The sequence below is a fragment of the Saccopteryx bilineata genome, chromosome 4 (assembly GCF_036850765.1).
Source record: "Saccopteryx bilineata isolate mSacBil1 chromosome 4, mSacBil1_pri_phased_curated, whole genome shotgun sequence".
Lineage (NCBI taxonomy): Eukaryota > Metazoa > Chordata > Mammalia > Chiroptera > Emballonuridae > Saccopteryx > Saccopteryx bilineata.
Window position 1 is genome coordinate 182,421,605 of NC_089493.1, and position 22,357 is coordinate 182,443,961.

A 22,357-nucleotide genomic window follows, 5' to 3' on the forward strand; every position below is an offset into this window, starting at 1 on the left:
AGTTTGGGAAATTTATAAAACTTTCTCTTCCCCTCTCTCTTCAATGAGACATTTTATTGATGTTAGTTTCTATTTTGTAGCCACAAAAGAGCCTTCTTTTTGTCTTCCAGTAAGTTTGTGTGTGCTTTTTTGTTAGTTTGTTTAGTCAGTGTTCTGGTAAACTTGCAATCCTCCTTTCTGTAAAAAAGTTATGCAACACAAATATAACCTGGCGCACAGGACCATCAGAAAGGCCAAAGAGTGCCCTGGCCAGGTGGCTCGGATGCTTAAAGCATCATCTGATACACAAAGGTAGCGGGTTTGATCTCCGGTCAGGGCACATACAGGAACAGATTAATGTTTCTGTCTCTCTTTCTCCCTTCTTCTCTCTCTAAAATCAATAAATTAAAAAAAAAAATTTTTTAAGCCAAAGAAAGGGGCTTGCAGAGATACAAATTAATCCAAAAGCCATATATGAACTTCTCTATTAAAAAACAAATTAAAGCACCTGGCTGGATAGTTCAGTTGGTCTGAGCATTGTCCCGAAGCGCAGAGGTTGCTGGTTCAATCCCAGGTCAATACACACAAACAAGAACAGATAGATGCTCCTGTCACTCTCTTTCGCTTCCTCCCTCCCTTTTTTTCTTTCTTTTCCAAGTGAGAGGAGGGGAGATAGAAAGACAGACTCCTACATGCACCCCAACCAGGATCCACCCAGTAACCCCCTGTTGCAGCAGGTGCCCTGCCCATCTGGGGCCGATGCTCGCAACTGAGCCATTTTTAGCGCCTGAGGAAAAGGCTCCACAAAGCCATTCTCAGTGCCCAAGGCTGATGTTCTCAAAACAATGGAGCCATGGCTGTGAGAAGGGAAGACAGAAAGAGGGGAAGACAGAGCGGAGGAGAGGGGGGGGGAGAGGGGGAGAGGGGGAAAGGAGGGGAGAGGAGAGGAGAGGAGGGGTATTGAAGCAGATGGTAACTTCTCCTGTCTGCCCTGACCAGGAACTGAACCTGGGACAGCTATACACCAGGTATATGCTCTACCACTGAAAAAACCAAACCAGGGCCCCCTCCTCTCTTTCTAAAAAAAAAAAAAAAAAATCAATAAATTTTTAAAAAATTGATTTCTAATAAAAGAAAGAAAAACCAAAATAAAGCATTCTTATTTTGAGGCGCAAGCTATCCTATGTATTAAAAAAAGAGAGAGCCCTGGCCAGTTGGCTCAGCGGTAGAGCATCGACCTGGCGTGTGGGGGACCCGGGTTCGATTCCCGGCCAGGGCACATAGGAGAAGTGCCCATTTGCTTCTCCACCCCCACCCCCTCCTTCCTCTCTGTCTCTCTCTTCCCCTCCCGCAGCCAAGGCTCCATTGGAGCAAAAGATGGCCCGGGTGCTGGGGATGGCTCCTTGGCCTCTGCCCCAGGCGCTAGAGTGGCTCTGATGGCGGCAGAGCGACGCCCCCGGAGGGGCAGAGCATCGCCCCCTGGTGGGCAGAGCCTCACCCCTGGCGGGCGTGCCGGGTGGATCCGGGCGCATGCGGGAGTCTGTCTGACTGTCTCTCCCCGTTTCCAGCTTCAGAAAAGTACCAAAAAAAAAAAAAGAGACAGAAAATAGTTTGACAATATATCTAAACCTCATCTCCAGTCTCAGGATTATTTTCTTACTTTGTAACAAGTCCAGATGCATCCACAGCTTACTGACTGTTGAGCCTACTTAGTCCACTGTGCTGTATTTCATCCCATCGTGCTTTACAATAGGTGACAATCTGGCTTAAAACATAACCACCCTCAGTGCCACACGTAGGTTAACATTTTTTTTTTTTTTAATTTTTATTTTATTTTATTTATTCATTTTAGAGAGGAGAGAGAGGGGGAGAGAGAGGAGAGAGAGACAGGGGGGAGGAGCTGGAAGCAGCAACTCCCATATGTGCCTTGACCAGGCAAGCCCAGGGTTTTGAACCAGCAACCTCAGCATTTCCAGGTCGATGCTTTATCCACTGCGCCACCACAGGTCAGGCAAGGTTAACATTCTAACCACAGAATTTTATCTCATTCTCTTCAATTCAGTTACTTTTTGGATTGTTTTTAAATTCTACATAAAACCTCCATAGTATTTTACATGAAAGTAAACAGCAGTAAAACTTAGTTAATAAGCAATTAAAATGTTTGATACCAATTTATTGCATGTTTATAGAACTCATTATTTAAAAGTATTATTTTTAGAAAGTACGAGCAAGTTCATTCTATTTTTTTGTTAAGATAGGTATTGCCCCATGACATTTAATTTTGTGTAACATTTTCAATCTTAACAAATAACGTGCTCCTTAAGGACGTAAATTTGTCTTAAACTTCTCATCCCCTATACCACTTAGTACACTGCGTTCCATTACTGTGGATGGCTGAGAAACGATTCTATTAACTAAAACTCAGGACCCACCCACCTGTTTACTTTCCAGGAGGACAGAGTTCTTGCCCTTTAAAGTGACAAGGAGGCAGGGGGCAAAGATGTGCACCGTGTGCAAGAGTCTGATGGCTCAGGACTCCAACGCAGGGTGGAACAACGCATTTGTTCTTCACGCCAGCCAAGACCGTGAAGTGCGTAAGGTCTCTAATGACTGAAGACATTTTTTTCGTACTAAACCTTAAAACCCAAGTCTTAAGAGTTCTTTGGGGTAATACAGGAAAGTACTAGAATATACTCAATTTTAGCAATGACTTGACCATCTCAATGAAGCAAACATTAAAAGTAAGGGAGCAAGTGACCACGCCCAAGCACGGCACAGGGTTTGAGCTCAGATGGGTTTCACTGCGGGCGCTGCTACTTTTGGCAGCGTCACCTGGTGACCTGGTCCAGTCTCCACAGCTATAGAAAGGGACTGCTAACATCACCTGGTGACCTGGCCCAGTCTCCACAGCTATAGAAAGGGACTGCTAACATCACCCGGTGACCTGGTCCGTCTCCACAGCTATAGAAAGGAACTGCTAACATCACCCGGTGACCTGGTCCATCTCGACGGGTATAGAAAGGGACTGTTAACATCACCCGGTGACCTGGTCCATCTTCACGGGTATAGAAAGGGACTGCTAACATCACCGGATGACGTGGTCCATCACCACAGCTATAGAAAGGGACTGATAACATCACCTGGTGACCTGGCCCAGTCTCCACAGCTATAGAAAGGGACTGCTAACATCACCTGGTGACCTGGCCCGTCTCCACAGCTATAGAAAGGGACTGCTAACATCACCCGGTGACCTGGTCCGTCTCCACAGCTATAGAAAGGGACTGCTAACATCACCCGGTGACCTGGTCCGTCTCCACAGCTATAGAAAGGAACTGCTAACATCACCCGGTGACCTGGTCCATCTCGACGGGTATAGAAAGGGACTGTTAACATCACCCGGTGACCTGGTCCATCTTCACGGGTATAGAAAGGGACTGCTAACATCACCGGATGACGTGGTCCATCACCACAGCTATAGAAAGGGACTGCTAACATCACCTGGTGACCTGGCCCAGTCTCCACAGCTATAGAAAGGGACTGCTAACATCACCTGGTGACCTGGCCCGTCTCCACAGCTATAGAAAGGGACTGCTAACATCACCCGGTGACCTGGTCCATCTCCACAGCTATAGAAAGGGACTGCTAACATCACCCGGTGACCTGGCCCAGTCTCCACAGCTATAGAAAGGGACTGGTAACATCACCCGGTGACCTGGCCCATTCTCCACGGCTATAGAAAAGGACTGCTAACATCACCTGGTGACCTGGCCCAACTCCACAGCTATAGAAAGGGACTGCTAACATCACCCGGCGACCTGGTCCATCTCCACGGCTATAGAAAGGGACTGCTAACATCACCCGGTAACCTGGCCCACTCTCCACAGCTATAGAAAGGGACTGCTAACACCACCCGGTGACCTGGTCCATCTCCACAGCTATAGAAAGGGACTAACATCACCTGGTGACCTGGCCCAGTCTCCACGGCTATAGAAAGTGACTGCTAACATCACCTGGTGACCTGGCCGAGTCTCCACAGCTATAGAAAGGGACTGCTAACATCACCCGGTGACCTGGTCCATCTCCACAGCTATAAAAAGGGACTGCTAACATCACCCAGTGACCTGGTCCAGTCTCCACAGCTATAGAAAGGGACTAACATCACCTGGTGTCCTGGCCCAGTCTCCACGGCTATAGAAAGTGACTGCTAACATCACCTGGTGACCTGGCCGAGTCTCCACAGCTATAGAAAGGGACTGCTAACATCACCCGGTGACCTGGTCCATCTCCACAGCTATAGAAAGGGACTGCTAACATCACCCGGTGACCTGGTCCAGTCTCCATAGCTATAGAAAGGGACTGCTAACATCACCTGGTGACCTGGTCCAGTCTCCACGGCTATAAAAAGGGACTGCTAACATCACCCGGTGACCTGGTCCATCTCCACAGCTATAGAAAGGGAATGCTAACATCCCCCGGTTACCTGGTCCAGTCTCCACAGGTATAGAAAGGGACTGCTAACATCACCCGGTGACCTGGCCCAGTCTCCACGGCTATAGAAAGGGACTGCTAACATCACCCGGTGACCTGGTCCGTCTCCACAGATATGGAAAGGGACTGCTAACATCACCCGGTGACCTGGTCCATCTCCACAGCTATAGAAAGGGACTGCTAACATCACCCGGTGACCTGGTCCGTCTCCACAGCTATAGAAAGGGACTGCTAACATCACCCGGTGACCTGGTCCAGTCTCCACAGCTATAGAAAGGGACTGCTAACATCACCCGGTGACCTGGTCCAGTCTCCACAGCTATAGAAAGGGACTGCTAACATCACCCGGTGACCTGGCCCAGTCTGCACGACTATAGAAAGGGACTGCTAACATCACCCGGTGACCTGGCCCAGTCTCCACAGCTATAGAAAGGGACTGCTAACATCACCCGGTGACCTGGCCCAGTCTCCACAGCTATAGAAAGGGACTGCTAACATCACCTGGTGACCTGATCCATCTCCACAGCTATAGAAAGGGACTGCTAACATCACCTGGTTACCTGATCCATCTGCACAGCTATAGAAAGGGACTGCTAACATCACCCGGTGACCTGGTCCATCTCCACGGCTATAGAAAGTGACTGCTAACATCACCTGGTGACCTGGCCGAGTCTCCACAGCTATAGAAAGGGACTGCTAACGTCACCCGGTGACCTGGTCCATCTCCACAGCTATAAAAAGGGACTGCTAACATCACCTGGTGACCTGATCCATCTCCACAGCTATAGAAAGGGACTGCTAACATCACCTGGTTACCTGATCCATCTGCACAGCTATAGAAAGGGACTGCTAACATCACCTGGTGACCTGATCCATCTCCACAGCTATAGAAAGGGACTGCTAACATCACCCGGTGACCTGGTCCATCTCCACGGCTATAGAAAGTGACTGCTAACATCACCTGGTAACCTGGCCGAGTCTCCACAGCTATAGAAAGGGACTGCTAACATCACCCAGTGACCTGGTCCAGTCTCCACAGCTATAGAAAGGGACTAACATCACCTGGTGACCTGGCCCAGTCTCCACGGCTATAGAAAGTGACTGCTAACATCACCTGGTGACCTGGCCGAGTCTCCACAGCTATAGAAAGGGACTGCTAACATCACCCGGTGACCTGGTCCATCTCCACAGCTATAGAAAGGGACTGCTAACATCACCCGGTGACCTGGTCCATCTCCACAGGTATAGAAAGGGACTGCTAACATCACCCGGTGACCTGGCCCAGTCTCCACGGCTATAGAAAGGGACTGCTAACATCACCCGGTGACCTGGTCCGTCTCCACAGATATGGAAAGGGACTGCTAACATCACCCGGTGACCTGGCCCAGTCTCCACAGCTATAGAAAGGAACTGCTAACATCACCCGGTGACCTGGTCCATCTCCACAGCTATAGAAAGGGACTGCTAACATCACCCGGTGACCTGGTCCGTCTCCACAGCTATAGAAAGGGACTGCTAACATCACCCGGTGACCTGGTCCAGTCTCCACAGCTATAGAAAGGGACTGCTAACATCACCCGGTGACCTGGCCCAGTCTCCACAGCTATAGAAAGGGACTGCTAACATCACCCGGTGACCTGGCCCAGTCTCCACAGCTATAGAAAGGGACTGCTAACATCACCTGGTGACTTGATCCATCTCCACAGCTTATAGAAAGGGACTGCTAACATCACCTGGTTACCTGATCCATCTGCACAGCTATAGAAAGGGACTGCTAACATCACCTGGTGACCTGATCCATCTCCACAGCTATAGAAAGGGACTGCTAACATCACCCGGTGACCTGGCCCAGTCTCCACAGCTATAGAAAGGGACTGCTAACATCACCCGGTGACCTGGTCCATCTCCACGGCTATAGAAAGGGACTGCTAACATCACCCGGTGACATGGCCCAGTCTCCACAGCTATAGAAAGGGACTGCTAACATCACCTGGTGACCTGGTCCATCTCCACAGCTATAGAAAGGGACTGCTAACATCACCTGGTGACCTGGCCCAGTCTCCACAGCTACAGAGAGGGACTGCTAACATTACCCGGCGACCTGGTCCATCTCCACAGCTATAGAAAGGGACTGCTAACATCACCCGGAGACATGGCCCAGTCTCCACAGCTATAGAAAGGGACTGCTAACATCACCCGGTGACCTGGCCCAGTCTCCACAGCTATAGAAAGGGACTGCTAACATCACCCGGTGGCCTGGTCCAGTCTCCACAGCTATAGAGAGGGACTGCTAACATCACCCGGTGACCTGGTCCGTCTCCACAGCTATAGAAAGGGACTGCTAACATCACCCGGTGACCTGGTCCATCTCCAAAGCTATAGAAAGGGACTGCTAACATCACCCGGTGACCTGGTCCGTCTCCACAGCTATAGAAAGGGACTGCTAACATCACCTGGTGACCTGGCCCAGTCTCCACAGCTATAGAAAGGGACTGCTAACATCACCCGGTGACCTGGTCCATCTCCACAGCTATAGAAAGGGACTGCTAACATCACCCGGTGACCTGGTCCGTCTCCACAGCTATGGAAAGGGACTGCTAACATCACCCGGTGACCTGGTCCAGTCTCCACGGCTATAGAAAGGGACTGCTAACATCACCCGGTAACCTGGTCCATCTCCACAGCTATAGAAAGGGACTGCTAACATCACCCGGTGACCTGGTCCAGTCTCTACAGCTATAGAAAGGGACTGCTAACATCACCCGGTGACCTGGTCCATCTCCACAGCTATAGAAAGGGACTGCTAACATCACCCGGTGACCTGGTCCAGTCTCCACAGCTATAGAAAGGGACTGCTAACATCACCTGGTGACCTGGCCCAGTCTACACGGCTATAGAAAGGGACTGCTAACATCACCTGGTGACCTGGCCCAGTCTCCACAGCTATAGAAAGGGACTGCTAACATCACCTGGTGACCTGGCCCAGTCTCCACAGCTATAGAAAGGGACTGCTAACATCATCCGGTGACCTGGTCCGTCTCCACAGCTATAGAAAGGGACTGCTAACATCACCCGGTGAGCTGGTTCGTCTCCATAGCTATAGAAAGGGACTGCTAACATCACCCGGTAACCTGGTCCATCTCCACAGCTATAGAAAGGGACTGCTAACATCACCCGGTGACCTGGTCCAGTCTCTACAGCTATAGAAAGGGACTGCTAACATCACCCGGTGACCTGGTCCATCTCCACAGCTATAGAAAGGGACTGCTAACATCACCCGGTGACCTGGTCCAGTCTCCACAGCTATAGAAAGGGACTGCTAACATCACCTGGTGACCTGGCCCAGTCTACACGGCTATAGAAAGGGACTGCTAACATCACCTGGTGACCTGGCCCAGTCTCCACAGCTATAGAAAGGGACTGCTAACATCACCTGGTGACCTGGCCCAGTCTCCACAGCTATAGAAAGGGACTGCTAACATCATCCGATGACCTGGTCCGTCTCCACAGCTATAGAAAGGGACTGCTAACATCACCCGGTGACCTGGTTCGTCTCCATAGCTATAGAAAGGGACTGCTAACATCACCCGGTGACCTGATCCGTCTCCAAAGCTATAGAAAGGGACTGCTAACATCACCTGGTGACCTGGCCCAGTCTCCACAGCTATAGAAAGGGAATGCTAACATCACCTGGTGACCTGGTCCAGTCTCCACGGCTATAGAAAGGGACTGCTAACATCACCCGGTGACCTGGCCCAGTCTCCACAACTATAGAAAGGGACTGCTAACATCACCCGGTGACCTGGTCTGTCTCCACAGCTATAGAAAGGGACTGCTAACATCACCCGGTGACCTGGCCCAGTCTCCACAGCTATAGAAAGGGACTGCTAACATCACCCGGTGACCTGGCCCAGTCTCCACAGCTATAGAAAGGGAATGCTAACAAAGACACCTGGCTCTCAGGGTTGTGGAAAGGAGTAAGCGTGAAGAAAAAGTGTTTAGTGTGGCTGTTCCATATTAAAAACTCAATAAATAATAGTTTTTAGTAACACATTTTTCTTTTATTGACCCAATCATTTAACTTAAAATTGAAAAGATGGTTTTACAATTCGCTACGTACCTTTTCACAAATCACTTGCTGTGCTTAGGTCCACACTGCAGCTAAATATATCAACACCTCCCTGCATCACCACACCTGGCAGCCTCCTAATGAAAATCCTATCTTAATTGAATATGAAGCAGTATAATATGACTGATAAAAGTTAATTTGCAACACTTATTCCCGTATCAAAGCTCTCCCTTCCTAAGGCCATGTGCAGTCTCACGCGCTCTCATTAATTACCTTGTCAAGAAAAGGAAAAGCAGCCTCTCCCGTGACGCAGGCTGATCTCGGGTGCTGAAATAGGAGTAAATCTGAAGAGCGAATAAGACGAGCCAGAAAACCATGAAAAGCACAGGGACCACCAGCTGATTCCACAGGGACATTCCCAAGGCTAGAAGGCCATAGACCTCCACTACCTGATCAAGAAAACAAGATAGGAAAACATCTTATATGGCATCAATAAACACCTTTAAAAACAAGAGTTTATTCTAAAGTACTTACAGAGAAGAATGGAATCGCTGTTATTGCAAGACTGTTTCAGATAAAATCTTTCAAGTTAGCTCTCTATAGCTATAGTTAGCAAATAGCATGTTTTTAAAAATGTACTGAAGCAATCAATGAACAGCTCAAGTGAAAAAATTTACTGATTTTGTATTATTATTAACAACTGACACACACTCATCAAATAGCAACAGTCATCTGCCCTAACAGTTCAGGGGTAAAGTCACATGCACAGTGGAACACAACGGAGGCAACGCCAGGAGACTTGGGAAACCTACGCGTATCTAATCAAAACGATCAGCACTAGCATGAATGATGCAATATTGCTGGAGACTAGGAAAGAATGAAATGTAAAAGGATACATTTTTCAGAGTTTTTCCAGGAATGTCATAGATGAGAAATAGTTTGATGAAAGACAGAATAATCACTGGAGAGCATTACTCTAATGCGAGGCAAAGAAAATTAGCAAGTTTTCCCCTTTGCTCCTACTGTGTATTTATCAAGCAACATTTCTTAATTTGATTTGCCAAGTGCATTAATATCAGGCAACAAGGCACACCTAAAAAAAGTTTATTAACCTATTTTAAGCCAATAAATTGGCTTTCTAGTTTATAAAACAATCTCTCATGCAATCGATTCTCATAATCAGTTAGCCTACTAGCGGAAATGTAACCAAGTTTCTGGCGTTACTAAGCTAGAGACCAGACCCTGGTAACACAACAGAGAACTCCCAGGCAGGCTACACACATACACACACGTTCTAACCTACACAATAGACCAGTCTTGCCGGAACTCTCGATGTGATGTTTCAAGAAACCGTGAAGATCTTAAAGTAAAACGCATACGGGACTTGCAAGTTGTTCTGGATTCTAATTAGAATCTCTCTAGGCAGGTAAAGATGTGTAAGTATTCAGTTAAAATAACTGACTTTCAGGTTATTTTAAATTTATTTTTTTATCTGTAATTCAAATGCTTTTTCTAAAATCTAGTTAAGATTAGCCTCTTTCCCCAACTAGAAAATACTGGAGGGGGGGGGATTTCTCAACTAACTGTAAAATTACTATCAGCAGTTACCCAATCATTGAGAAGCAAAGAATACTTTTTCTCTTTTCCATTCATGAAACAGACCACACTAAAAAACCTGACAGTTTTCATTTCTTGTCATCAAATTCTTTCAAGGTCACAAACTTCACAAGTTATAATGTACTGTCAACTCCAACACCAAGTGATGTGTGAATCTTAACAACCAAAAAGGTAAGCATAATACTGAAAAATGGAGGTATTGTCCTTATGGTGATTAAATAAACAGTATCCCATTAATACTCCGTATCTGCCATTTCTTACAAACTAGGACAGCTCCACAAACTGAATTCAAAGAAAAAAATTCAGGCCCTGGCCAGTTGGCTCAGCGGTAGAGCGTCGGCCTGGCGTGCGGGGGACCCGGGTTTGATTCCCGGCCAGGGCACATAGGAGAAGTGCCTATCTGCTTCTCCACCCCCCCCCCCTTCCTCTCTGTCTCTCTCTTCCCCTACCACAGCCAAGGCTCCATTGGAGCAAAAAGATGGCCCGGGCGCTGGGGATGGCTCCTTGGCCTCTGCCCCAGGCGCTAGAGTGGCTCTGGTCGTGGCAGAGCGACCCCCCAGAGGGGCAGAGCATCGCCCCTGGTGGGCGTGCCAAGTGGATCCCGGTCGGGCGCATGCGGGAGTCTGTCTGACTGTCTCTCCCCGTTTCCAGCTTCAGAAAAATACAAAAAAAATAAATAAATAAAGGAAAAGAAAAAAAAATTCACAAATTAAATTTGTCATTCTTTATCTGAATACAGCCACAACCCTTCCTCCTTGAAGCAGCTTTTCACGAAGACAGCGAAAATAACCTCTTCTTTGGAAGATCTACTTCAGGAATTGCCCAATATTGCATAAGACAAAGAAAGAAGAAAGAATTAGACTAAGGCCAAGAGATTAGGAAAATTTTTCCGGGAAGCCTGCCTCTGGAGCCACAACAAAACCACCTGCTTCACTTAGTCTGTTTGGACAACCTGAGAGCTTCCTGGACCACAAGGTCAGAACACATGGTCCAGAGGGAGAAGACAATGCCCACTCCAACTTGATTAAATCAAATGTAAGTCTTTATCTCCTGAATACCTATCATTTATGTCTGGGAAAAATGTGTCAGAGCAAAGTCCGAAAAAAGTAGGAGGCAGAAGCACGGTAGGCCACTCAGGTTAAGTACTATTCATAAACAAATTCCACCACATCATGGCCCCAAACTGTTTAACTTCTCAGTTTAAACAAATTAGGCAAACAGGGAAAAGACTGCAGTCACAGTAGGACTATCACTAGGGGGGAAAAAAGAACTTGACCTCCAGGTTTTCAATCCTATATTATTTTTGTCTCCATTAAAAGTTAATACATACTGAAACATTTTGTCTGCCTGGCACTGAACTCATTTAAATTTCACAGCAACCCTATGAATTAAGTGGAACTGCTATTATTAGCTCCATTTTATGGATAAGCGAAGGTAAGTGGCTATCCCCAGGTTACACAGCTAGTAAGAGCAGCACCAGAGTGAAAATCCAGAAACATCACTTCCCTTTCCTGCCTCTCAACAGAACTTCCTAACAAAGAATCGCAGAACTGTTCATAACAGTTGCTATCTTAAAACCATCAAACAGGATGTTACCACGACCAGGACTATTAAATAAAAGTGAACTAAATCTTTAATATACATAATACTTATGTATACTTTTGTTTACCTGTGTGTGGTTGTCAGTCTTACCTGAACCAATTCTCTGTATGCAGACTTAGCAAGGTTATATGGTACTAAAAGATTAGATCCAAGAAAATAGAGGACTTCCAATCCAGTAAAAATCATAGCAAATTTGTTGATAATAACAATTGTCTCCAGAGGAACAAGGCAGAGTCGTGCTAGCAGAGGGAGCATGTGAGCGGAAAAGAGCCAAATCTGCTTCGTCTTCATGACACAGGAGCAAAGAGTGCACACCACCAACTGACCTAGAAGGGGAGCAGAAGGCATTCCATTTTGAGGCTGGGTATCCACAAAATCAAAGCAAAGATCACTGTCAAAAAGGATGATAACAGAGCTTTTGAAGATGTCTAATTAGGGTCTCTCAGATCAAATTTTAACTTCATCTGACCATAATTACATATTCACACACACTATGGATTCTAAGCAGCAATTCCCAAGGATCTGGAAAAAAACAACAAAAATATCCACTGGTCTTCACCACATTCCAGATGGCATGTACAATATGCAGAAAGTTTTTTAAATGTCTAATTCAATATTATAATTCAGTTACCATTATCGTACATATAGCACCTTTATAAAGGTGCTCAATTTAACTCTTCAGGTTTATAGCAGAAAACATAAAATCCAAGAGATACAGTTACTTGTCCGAGATCACTCTGTGACAAGATTTATTCTCAAGTTTTTGATCTTTGATTGCTTTGACAGGACCACACATACCATCTCACATGACTCAATAATTAATTTAGAGAGAGAGAGAGAGAAAGAGAGAGAGAGAGGAAGGGAGGCAGGGAGGGAAGGAGACAGAGAGAGAAAGACAGAGGTCTAATTTAAAAATTAATACGTTTAAATTTTATTTCAGAGTAAGATAAAAAGTAAATATCTCTAAGTTTGTTCTTCCAGATATTTAATCAGGTACTTCAAAACTAGCTATTAGAATCATCTAATTCTTTCCTCAATTAATTTGAGGTGCCAAGTATACTTTAAGATCTTTTGTATATTTGAGTCTGTGTGGGAACTTAGTATCTATATATTTTTAATGCTCCGCTCTGATGACAGTACCACCCTGTTCCATTTCACTGACTGGACAGGTTTCCTTTCCCTGCTCCTCTCAGAATATCTTGGAAATTCTTGAACGTTTTAACTTCCAGATTAATTTAAAATTACTTAGTATGGTGTCAGATGGGTACTGGACTTATCAAGCTAATATAACATTGCATTCAACTATAATTAAAAGGTAGTTTTTTGGCCCTGGCCGGTTGGCTCAGTGGTAAAGCGTCCACCTGGCGTGCAGAAGTCCCGGGTTCGATTCCCGGCCGGGGCACACAGGAGAGGCGCCCATCTGCTTCTCCACCCCTCCCCTTCTCCTTCCTCTCTGTCTCTCTCTTCCCCTCCCACAGCGAGGCTCCACTGGAGCAAAGATAGCCCGGGCGCTGGGGATGGCTCCTTGGCCTCTGCCCCAGGCGCTGGGGTGGCTCTAGTCGCAGCAGAGCGACGCCCCGGAGGGGCAGAGCATCGCCCCCTGGTGGGTGTGCCGGGTGGATCCCGGTCGGGCGCATGCGGGAGTCTGTCTGTCTCTCCTCGTTTCCGGCTTCAGAAAAATACAGAAAAAAAAAAAAAAAAGGTAGTTTTTAAAAAAGGTATCTAGAAGTCCTAGACACTCCCACTCAAAAAAAAATCATTTAGTCAAATTCTCTTCCTTCTTGCCAATGGTGAGAAGCAAAATACTTCGAGATTTTTGTTTGTGTTCTATCCATATTATTGTCAGAAGAATACAAAAGTGGTCACATTTTTACACAAAACCAAACATTTATTAACAACCTACCAATTATAACACATGTGGTGTTTTCTCCCACAAAGTATTAATTTTTGCCTTTAAAGATATATAAAGGTATAAAAAAGGGGGAAACCTGTAACAATGAAAACCCAAGACAAAAGGTCACCAAGTGAGATGCCGACAATATTTGATAGGAGAGAAAACAGAGATAGGAGGCAATGACAGGTTTTACCCAGGCCACTAGTCGTCATCGTCACCCCCCCCCCCCCCCGCAAGGAAGACAAAGTGTGCTCTCTGGGGAGGCTGGGACAGATGCCCTGAACGCCACGCACAACCCAGCGCAGGTGAGGTACCCAAATGAAAAGAGGGGATTAAAATAAAAGTCTGTACCCCAAAAGATAGGATCTCTCTAGATCTCCAAATATTGTTACCACATTTGTTGCCACCTAGTCCTAGTCACTGACACTGGCTTCCCCTAGAGGGGAAGGAAGATTTCCCTTTAGGGAAACCGACCAAGTCTAAGTGAAAAGACCTCCAAATACAGTAGTCAGTCCCCCTTGAACATCAACTGTGTTCACACCAGCTGGTAAGCCCTAAAGAGATTCAAGTCACTAACTTCATAACTCACTTTAATACAAATGATCAGTCAAGGACTCCGAGGTGTTTAGATAAAACATATGGTTTGATCAGCCTTACGTGGGGCCTATGCATCAGTTTTCATAATTTTTTTTAAATTTTTTTTTAAATAACCAGGTGATCCCAATCAAAGTTTGAGAAACACTGCTGTCCCATGAAAGATAAAGATCAAACCAAAAAAAGAAAACTATCTCAGGAAATGGAGAGACTACAAGGAACAAAAGAAAGCATCAAAGAGATAAATAATATATTTAAGAAATAAAAAAGAGTGTCATAGTGCCTGACCTAAAGTGATGCAGTGGACAGGGCGTCCACCTGGAACACTGAGGTGGCTGGTTCAAAGCCCTGGGCGTGCCGGGTCAAGGCACACACAACAAGCAACTACAGGTTGATGCTTCCCACTCCTCCCCCAACCCTCCTCTCTCTAAAATAAATAAATAAAATCTTAGAAAAAGAAACATTCCGTAAGAACAAGCTCCTGGATATTAATTATATGTAACAATAAAATACAATAAAAGTGTTGGAAGTTGGGAAATTTTATAGAATAAAATAAAAGGGGGGGGATAATACAACCATAGGAAGGTTAGGCGTCAATGTGGCAGAAATCGTATCCAACTAACAGGATTTCCAGAAAGGGACAAAAGAGAAAAAACAGCAGGAACCGAGAGGAGTGATACAGGAGAGAGCTGATTTTCAGCATAAAATATTGGTGCTATTTCTTGACTCTGAAGGAGATGCTTTCATACTAGGAATGACTAGGAATTTTCTTTCTGGCAAAGCGAGCTTCCACTGTGCTCACAGCTATGACATTTACATTTCCTGGTCCAGCATGATGCCAACTTCCTCTACGCTCCGCGCATTCCCACAGGCGTGCGCCAGCACACTCCGTGCTCAGCGCTGGATTACAGGCTTCACTTATCTTCTTTCATGGAAGAGCGTGACTCATGTGCTATGATTCTAAGAGAGAAGACGACTCCTATTTAGGTGAAAGAGGGAAGGAGTCGGATTGTTAGAGGAAATCTCTCCTGCAGCTCCACCAGAACAGAAAGCTGCTTACTGCGCTGTGCCCATTCTGACTGGTAATTCTGAATATATCAAAATCCCAACGTACTCTTTGGATTTCAGGATTCCACTATTACAGATATCTACAAGAAATCTGTAACCCTAAGAAATAATGGCATGTTCAAATTACTGCCTTCTTTCATTCAAATTCAAAGCTCATTAATGAAATGGAAGAAAAAAAGTAGGTTATTTTAAAATCAAAGTTGGAAGAAAATATGCTACTTATTAACAGTTCATGGATTGTTTTATTTCTAATTAATTAAAACTTAGTTGAGTAAACACTATTAAAACCACTTCAAGGAATAATTTAAGAAAATGTTTCAGATTTATATTCAATTATAGATATCAAAGAATAAAAGAATACAAGCTTTCTAACCTAGTAAGTATTCCCACACTTGCATGTTCCCATTACTGAATACACCAACTCATAGAATATACTGATTAAGCAACATTATCTTGTCCCCTGTCTTTTAAAACCCATCCTAAAATAAGTCCCACAGCTTTTCTAAACTAGCTTAGGTTACAGGCTTAAGCTAATAACCAAACTCTGAAATGATTTAAAGTGGGGCTTTTCCCTTACTCTGGCGCAGGCCTCCTGGACAGTAGAGAGAACCCCTGCATCGCGAGGGGGAGGAGCAGGTATGGCAGGCTTCTCCTTCCTCTGCCACCACCTCTCTCTTCTGACTTACCAACGACTGAAACAGGTAGGGAGGGAGAGGGAGAGAAGTAGGAATTTTATTTTAGAGAGAAAGGGAGACAGGGAGAGAGAGGGAGAGAGAGAGAGACAGAGAGACAAAGAGACAGAGGGAAACATTCATTTGTTGTTCCTCTTAGTTATGCATTCTGTGGTCACTTCCCGTATGTGCCCTGACTGGGGATCGAACATGTAACCTTGTGTTTCAGGACGACACTTTAACTGACTGAGCTAACCTGCCAGGGCCAGGAAATTCTAACTCAAATGCACTCCTGACAACAATACGGTGCTGGTGCTCCCTGGAACTAGGGGAATTTAAGACTGCTCTTTCTCCTGGGCAACAGAATGGGTTGTTCTGAGACTGTCCCACCACTGCGCATCTCATCTGCAATGCCCCAAGTGCTTGTTATGTACCCTCCTTCGGTTGTTTTTGGTTTTTTCCTCAGCTCCTGGGAATCTGAAAGTCAATCCCTGTTGGGTCTTGTAAAGGGCCCTCCTGGAAGGACCTAAGAAAATCCCACTGCCCCAGCTGGGTGGCTCGGTTCATTAGAGCAGTGGTCCCCAACCTTTTTTGGGCCATGGACCGGTTTAATGTCAGAAAATATTTTCACGGACCGGCCTTTAGGGAGGGATGGATAAATGTACCACGTGACCAAGACAAGCGTCAAGAGTGAGTCTTAGACAGATGTAACAGAGGGAATCTGGTCATTTTTTAAAAATAAAACATCGTTCAGACTTAAATATAAATAAAAATGGAAATAATATAAGTTATTTATTCTTTCTCTGCAGACCGGTACCAAATGGCCCACGGACCAGTACCGGTCCGCGGCCTGGGAGTTGGGGACCACTGTATTAGAGCATCAGCCCAATACACAATTGTTTCCAGTTCAGTCCCTGGTCAGGGCAAATACTGGAACAAATGGATGTTTCTGTCTCTATCTAAAATCAATAAATAATATATAAAATAAAAAATCTCATAGACTCTTGGGGCCTCCATCTGGAAACCAACAGCCTTTGCCTAACAAATTAGAAGAGGCAGAGAACCCTGTAAGTCGCTCTTAACCCACAGTCAGAACACACATTCAGCAGCCAGCCACTCCACTGCTGGCCTTTACATCACATTAGAATTACCAGGAGGCGCATATATAATTTAAATTTTTTCTGGAAGCATCATTTTAAAAGGTTTTTTTTAAAAAAACAGGTGAAATTGACTAACAATGTATTTTATTTAATATAACATATCCCAAATGTCATACAGATATTCAAATCTATATAAAAAATTAACAAAGACATTCTGCACCCTTTTCACACACAGTCTTAGCAACGGGTCTGCCTGAATGTGGACCGCCCACGTTCCAAGTGCTCCGAAGCCACATGCAGTTCGGATGGTGCCACGTCAGCTTCTGCAGGCCTGCCAGTCAGCAGCCCTCAGTATCCCCAACCCCAACCCCAACCCCCGAGCCACAGAAGACACGTGACCTCGAATTCTCTGCATATGATGGGCCGGGGAGATACTTCAGAGAAACATGTCCTTCTAAAGAAATCCAGCTTTGGACCCTCTGAACACCATCTGTATGGGTGAGGCTAAGAGCCACAAAACAGGTTTTCTCTCACTTCCTTTTCCGCAACTCTGGCACGAGCGGGTCTGGCACCTCACTCCACCCTGTATCTATATTGTCTGCGGGCCTTAGCCAACATTTCTACTTTTACACTCTGCTACCTGAATGTTCTTGACTCATGTTCTTGATGTTTCTGGCAATTTAATTTTTACTATAAGCTTTCAATAGTAATAAATAACTTCAGGACATTACATTGATTTTAATCTTACAAAGCCTTATTAAAGAGTTAGTTTTGCCAAATACTTAAAATATCACTAAGAAAACACAAGCCAACTGCCCTGGCCGGTTTGCTCAATGGTACAGCACTGGCCCAGCGTGTAGAAGTCCCGGGTTTGATTCCCAGTCGGCACACAGGAGAAGCAACCATCTGCTTCTCCATCCTTCCCCTCCTCTTCTCTTCCCCCTCCCCCTGCAGCCATGGCTCAATCGAGCAAGTTGGCCCCGGTGCTAAAGATGGCACCATGGCCTCGCCTCAGGTGCTAAAACAGCTCGGATGCTGAGCAACAGCCCCAAATGGGCAGAGCGTCGCCCCATCGGGGGCTTGCCGGGTGGATCACAGTTAGGGTGCATGTGGGAGTCTGTCTCTCTGCCTCTCACTTAATAAAACACACACACAGAGACAAGCAACTGTAGGCAATGTACAATTATAAACACATAAAATAAAAAATACTGATGCGTAGGGGGAAAAAATAAGAAAACAGCATTTAACAATGGTTGTATTTTGAAAGAGTCACTGAGTTTTCCAATTTATTATTATTTTTTGTAGTAATTATACACCAATTTTATAAGATAGTAAGACTGGTTGGTTCCTACCTACACTTTTAATTCTTTTATAGTACTTACCTATTAAGGCTGTGGTAAACCGATTCATAGAGAGAGGTTCTAAATACATTGGTCCTTCATAGGCGAATTCCAGTTCACTTCTAACATAGTCCCTATATAAGTAAGATGATAATATATTAGATCCATTCCAAGCACAGATGGGGAGACAAGCAGTTATAGAACAGAATTCCTATAAAAGCATGTTCTGTTAACAACACCTCTCTCCACATATACACTAAGGGAAATTTTTAGATATAAACAAGTATATACAGATGGCCTTCATTTCCCTCTCCCAAGCACTGGAAACAGAATTTACAGAGGTGGAATTTTACTATGCAGAGAAAGCAGCTGAAGCACCATGGTGTGGGATTTTCTTTCTCCTCATGACCTTATTAAATACTTTACAGCCAGTAAAAAGCCAGTTGAGGCAACATCTCTCTACCCTACTACTTAATAATCCCCAGTAATATTACACTGAGTATTTCTGCTTTGGGTTCTCTTCTTCCATCCACTCTTACTTCCCTCAAAGTTTTATCTGCAGTTATACTTAATTACAGGTAAAATCTCAAACTAGTTAGAAAACTGGCTCATAATAGGACAACTCTTAAAAAACATCACTTTCTACTCTATAGGGAATTTAAGTAGGCTATAAATTCATTTTGAAACAAATCTTAAATCATATTAAATATTTCTTTTAAATTTAAATCATTTAATATGTGATTACTGAGAAACAATAAGGTTTAAGCAATAGCCAAAAGCCTCTACACTCTGAGAAAACCACTTTTAGGGCATAGTCAGGAAGCAGAGAAAGGGAGAATTTAATTTATGATCAGTAAGTTAAGTGGTAATACCAGAAGATGGTTGTTTACGTCCTTCTGACATCAAGTGGGGAAGTTTGTTAAAAAGTTCTCCCTCTTTTCTTCAACTGATAAATGCTTCATTCACTGTATCTCAAAACAGTCTGATCACTGCAAATATGTCTGAACAAACTCATATGGCTCTATTTACTTTTTCCATGTAACTACCTCCTATTAGGCAATCAAGCTGAATTCCTTTAGCATACCATAGCCGAACAAGAAATGACCCTTACATAATCAGCAAGGAGAGTACTAACAAAAAAAATCAAAATTAAAAACTTAAATTTAAAAAAATTTTAAATAGGAACAGTTTTGGGTAACTATTATAAAAATCAATGACTAACAGCTTCATGAGTGATTTAGCAATTAATTCTCTCCTATCACACTATGTAACTACTTCTAACAAATAATGGATTAATAGTCTCTTTCTATTGAAAGAGAAGACCAAATTCTCAAGAGGAATGATTTTAATGCAGTGGTTGTCAGCCGGGGGTAGTTTTGCCCCTAGAGGGACATTTTGAAATATCTGGGACATCTGCAGTTGTTACAACTTGGAAGAAGGTTGGGGGTGCTACTGGAACGTAGGCCAAGATCCTGCCAAAACATTCTAGAGCTCACAGAACTACAAAGCTCCCACAACAAAAAATAATCCGGTCGAGGCCCTGGCCGGGTATCACAGTTGGTTAGAAAGTCTCGATATTTCAAAGTTGCAGGTTCAATTCTTGGTCAGGGCACACACTCAAGAATCAACCAATGAATGCATAAATAAGTGGAACACTCTGTCTCTCTTTTCCTCTCTCTCTCAAATCAACTAAAAAAATAAAGAGAAGAATTAGCCAGTCCAGGAAAGTTAATAGTTAGAACCCTATTTTAATGTAGAGAGGCACAAATGCTACACGTCTATATTACATATATCTGATTACTAGATTACTACAGGTAACCATCAATGTAATTATATTTTATAGCTTTAGGAAAAAAAGCTAAAGAATTCAGAGATTGCCCTGGCCGGTTGGCTCAGTGGTAGAGCGTCAGCCTGGCGTGCAGAAGTCCCGGGTTCGATTCCCGGCCAAGGCACACAGGAGAGGCGCCCATCTGCTTCTCCACCCCGCCCCCTCTCATTCCTCTCTGTCTCTCTCTTCCCCTCCCGCAGCGAGGCTCCATTGGAGCAAAGATGGCCCGGGCGCTGGGAATGGCTCCTTGGCCTCTGCCCCAGGCACTAGAGTGGCTCTGGTCGCAACAGAGCGACGCCCCGGAGGGGCAGAGCATCGCCCCCTGGTGGGCAGAGCGTAGCCCCCTGGTGGGCGTGCCGGGTGGATCCCGGTCTGGATCCCGGTCGGGCGCATGCGGGAGTCTGTCTGACTGTCTCTCCCCATTTCCCGCTTCAGAAAAATACAAAAAAAAAAAATAATAATAATTCAGAGATTTATGACTTTTAAAATAAAATGTACATATAAACACCACTTAGATTTACAAAGTCTTTGAGGATACTATTAAAAAAATAAATTTACATTTAAAAGAGATCTGAGTCCCAGTATTGTGTAGGCCTCTAAAGCCAAATAATTTCTTCGTGTAGCATATCCCTCTCCAATAGATGCAGTTTATAAAAAAGGCCAGAGAAGACCCACAAAGACGGCAGATTAGTGCTTCCCAGAGGCTGCGGGTAGGGGAAATGGAAATGACCACTGAAAGGCACCAGGTTTTATTTCAGGGTGATACGAATGTGTTGGAATTAGATCATGGTGATGGCTGCACAACATTATGAACGCACTGTGTGCCACTGAATTGTTCACCTTAAGGTTAAGGTAATACCATGTGACTTTCAGCTCAGTTTAAAAGGGGAGTTGGCGAGGTGGCCTACAAGAGCACTATTCCCAAGGAGAAAAAACAAAACATGCCCCAAAGGGCCCCAGTTCCTGAGAGGTCGCTCAGAGGCTTGAAGGCTACAGAAGTGGGTTCCCTACAGAAGTCATGTTTTCTTTCCCTTGTTTGCTTTTGTCATATTACTGATGTTTTAAAACAGAACTCTATTAACAATATTGCTCTTATGCTAACACATTTGTTAATCATTTTGCATTATTTCCTAGCCTACTTTGGTCTAATCTCTTTTGTTTTTTTGTATTTGTCTGAAGTTGGAAACGGGGAGGCAGTCAGACAGACTCCCGCATGTGCCCGACTGGGATCCACCCGGCACGCCCACCAGGGGGCGATGCTCTGCCCATCTGGGGCATCGCTCTGCTGCAATCAGAGCCATTCTAGCGCCTGGGGCAGAGGCCACAGAGCCATCCTCAGTGCCTGGGCCAACTTTGCTCCAATGGAGCCTTGGCTGCTGGAGGGGAAGAGAGAGACAGAGAGGAAGGAGAGGGGGAGGGGTGGAAAAGCAGGTGGGCGCTTCTCCTGTGTGCCGGAAATCGAACCCGGGACTCCCGCACGCCAGGCTGACGCTCTACCACTGAGCCAACCGGCCAGGGCTGGTCTAATCTCTCTTTTTTTTTTTTTTTTTTTTTTGAGCATTTCTTTCTGTCTTTAATAAGAATCTATAATTCATCACTGGTTGTTGGGAAAAAACACTTTTCACAAATTGGTGATGCAATAAGTATCAATAATCTCTTTTTTAAAGCATCTTTATCTTGAATCTTCAGAGTCTCTAACCTTATACTGTATTCTAATTTTTTACAAAATAAAACTTCTAAGAAAAATTAGCATTCTCTATCGTTTTTTTTAATTCAAAAAGAATTTACTGAACATAACATGCTGCTAGCACCCTGCGGGGCTCTGGGAATACTGCAATAGACAAGACGCAGAGTCCCTGCCAGCATGAAGCTTACAAACCAGGAGGGGAGGCACACATGAAATACTCACCCTAACAATTATTTAATTATTGTAGAATTGCGATGATGCTATGAAATAAGATATAGAATACTGTGACATGTTTTAAAGTTTTTAAAGATTTTCTAAGTTCACAGCTCTATTTAAAAATGACAGGCCCTGGCTGGGTAGCTAAGTGGGTTGGAGGATTGTCCCAATATGTCAGGGTTGCATGTTGGATCCCAGTCAGGG

General features: G+C 44.8%; 1 protein-coding gene across 4 annotated transcripts in view; it reads right to left on the reverse strand.

Annotated features, from left to right (window-relative positions):
* RNF145 (ring finger protein 145) overlaps positions 1 to 22,357 on the reverse strand; it is a 62,148-nt gene that overhangs the window by 15,518 nt on the left and 24,273 nt on the right. For all 4 annotated transcript variants that reach the window (XM_066273164.1, XM_066273166.1, XM_066273167.1 and 1 more), the window contains exons 4-6: positions 18,465 to 18,556; positions 11,846 to 12,081; positions 8,810 to 8,985 (exon numbers count right to left, since the gene is read on the reverse strand). In XM_066273164.1, coding sequence (XP_066129261.1) covers positions 8,810 to 8,985; positions 11,846 to 12,081; positions 18,465 to 18,556 — 504 coding nt within the window. The remainder of the gene's footprint in view (positions 1 to 8,809; positions 8,986 to 11,845; positions 12,082 to 18,464; positions 18,557 to 22,357) is intronic.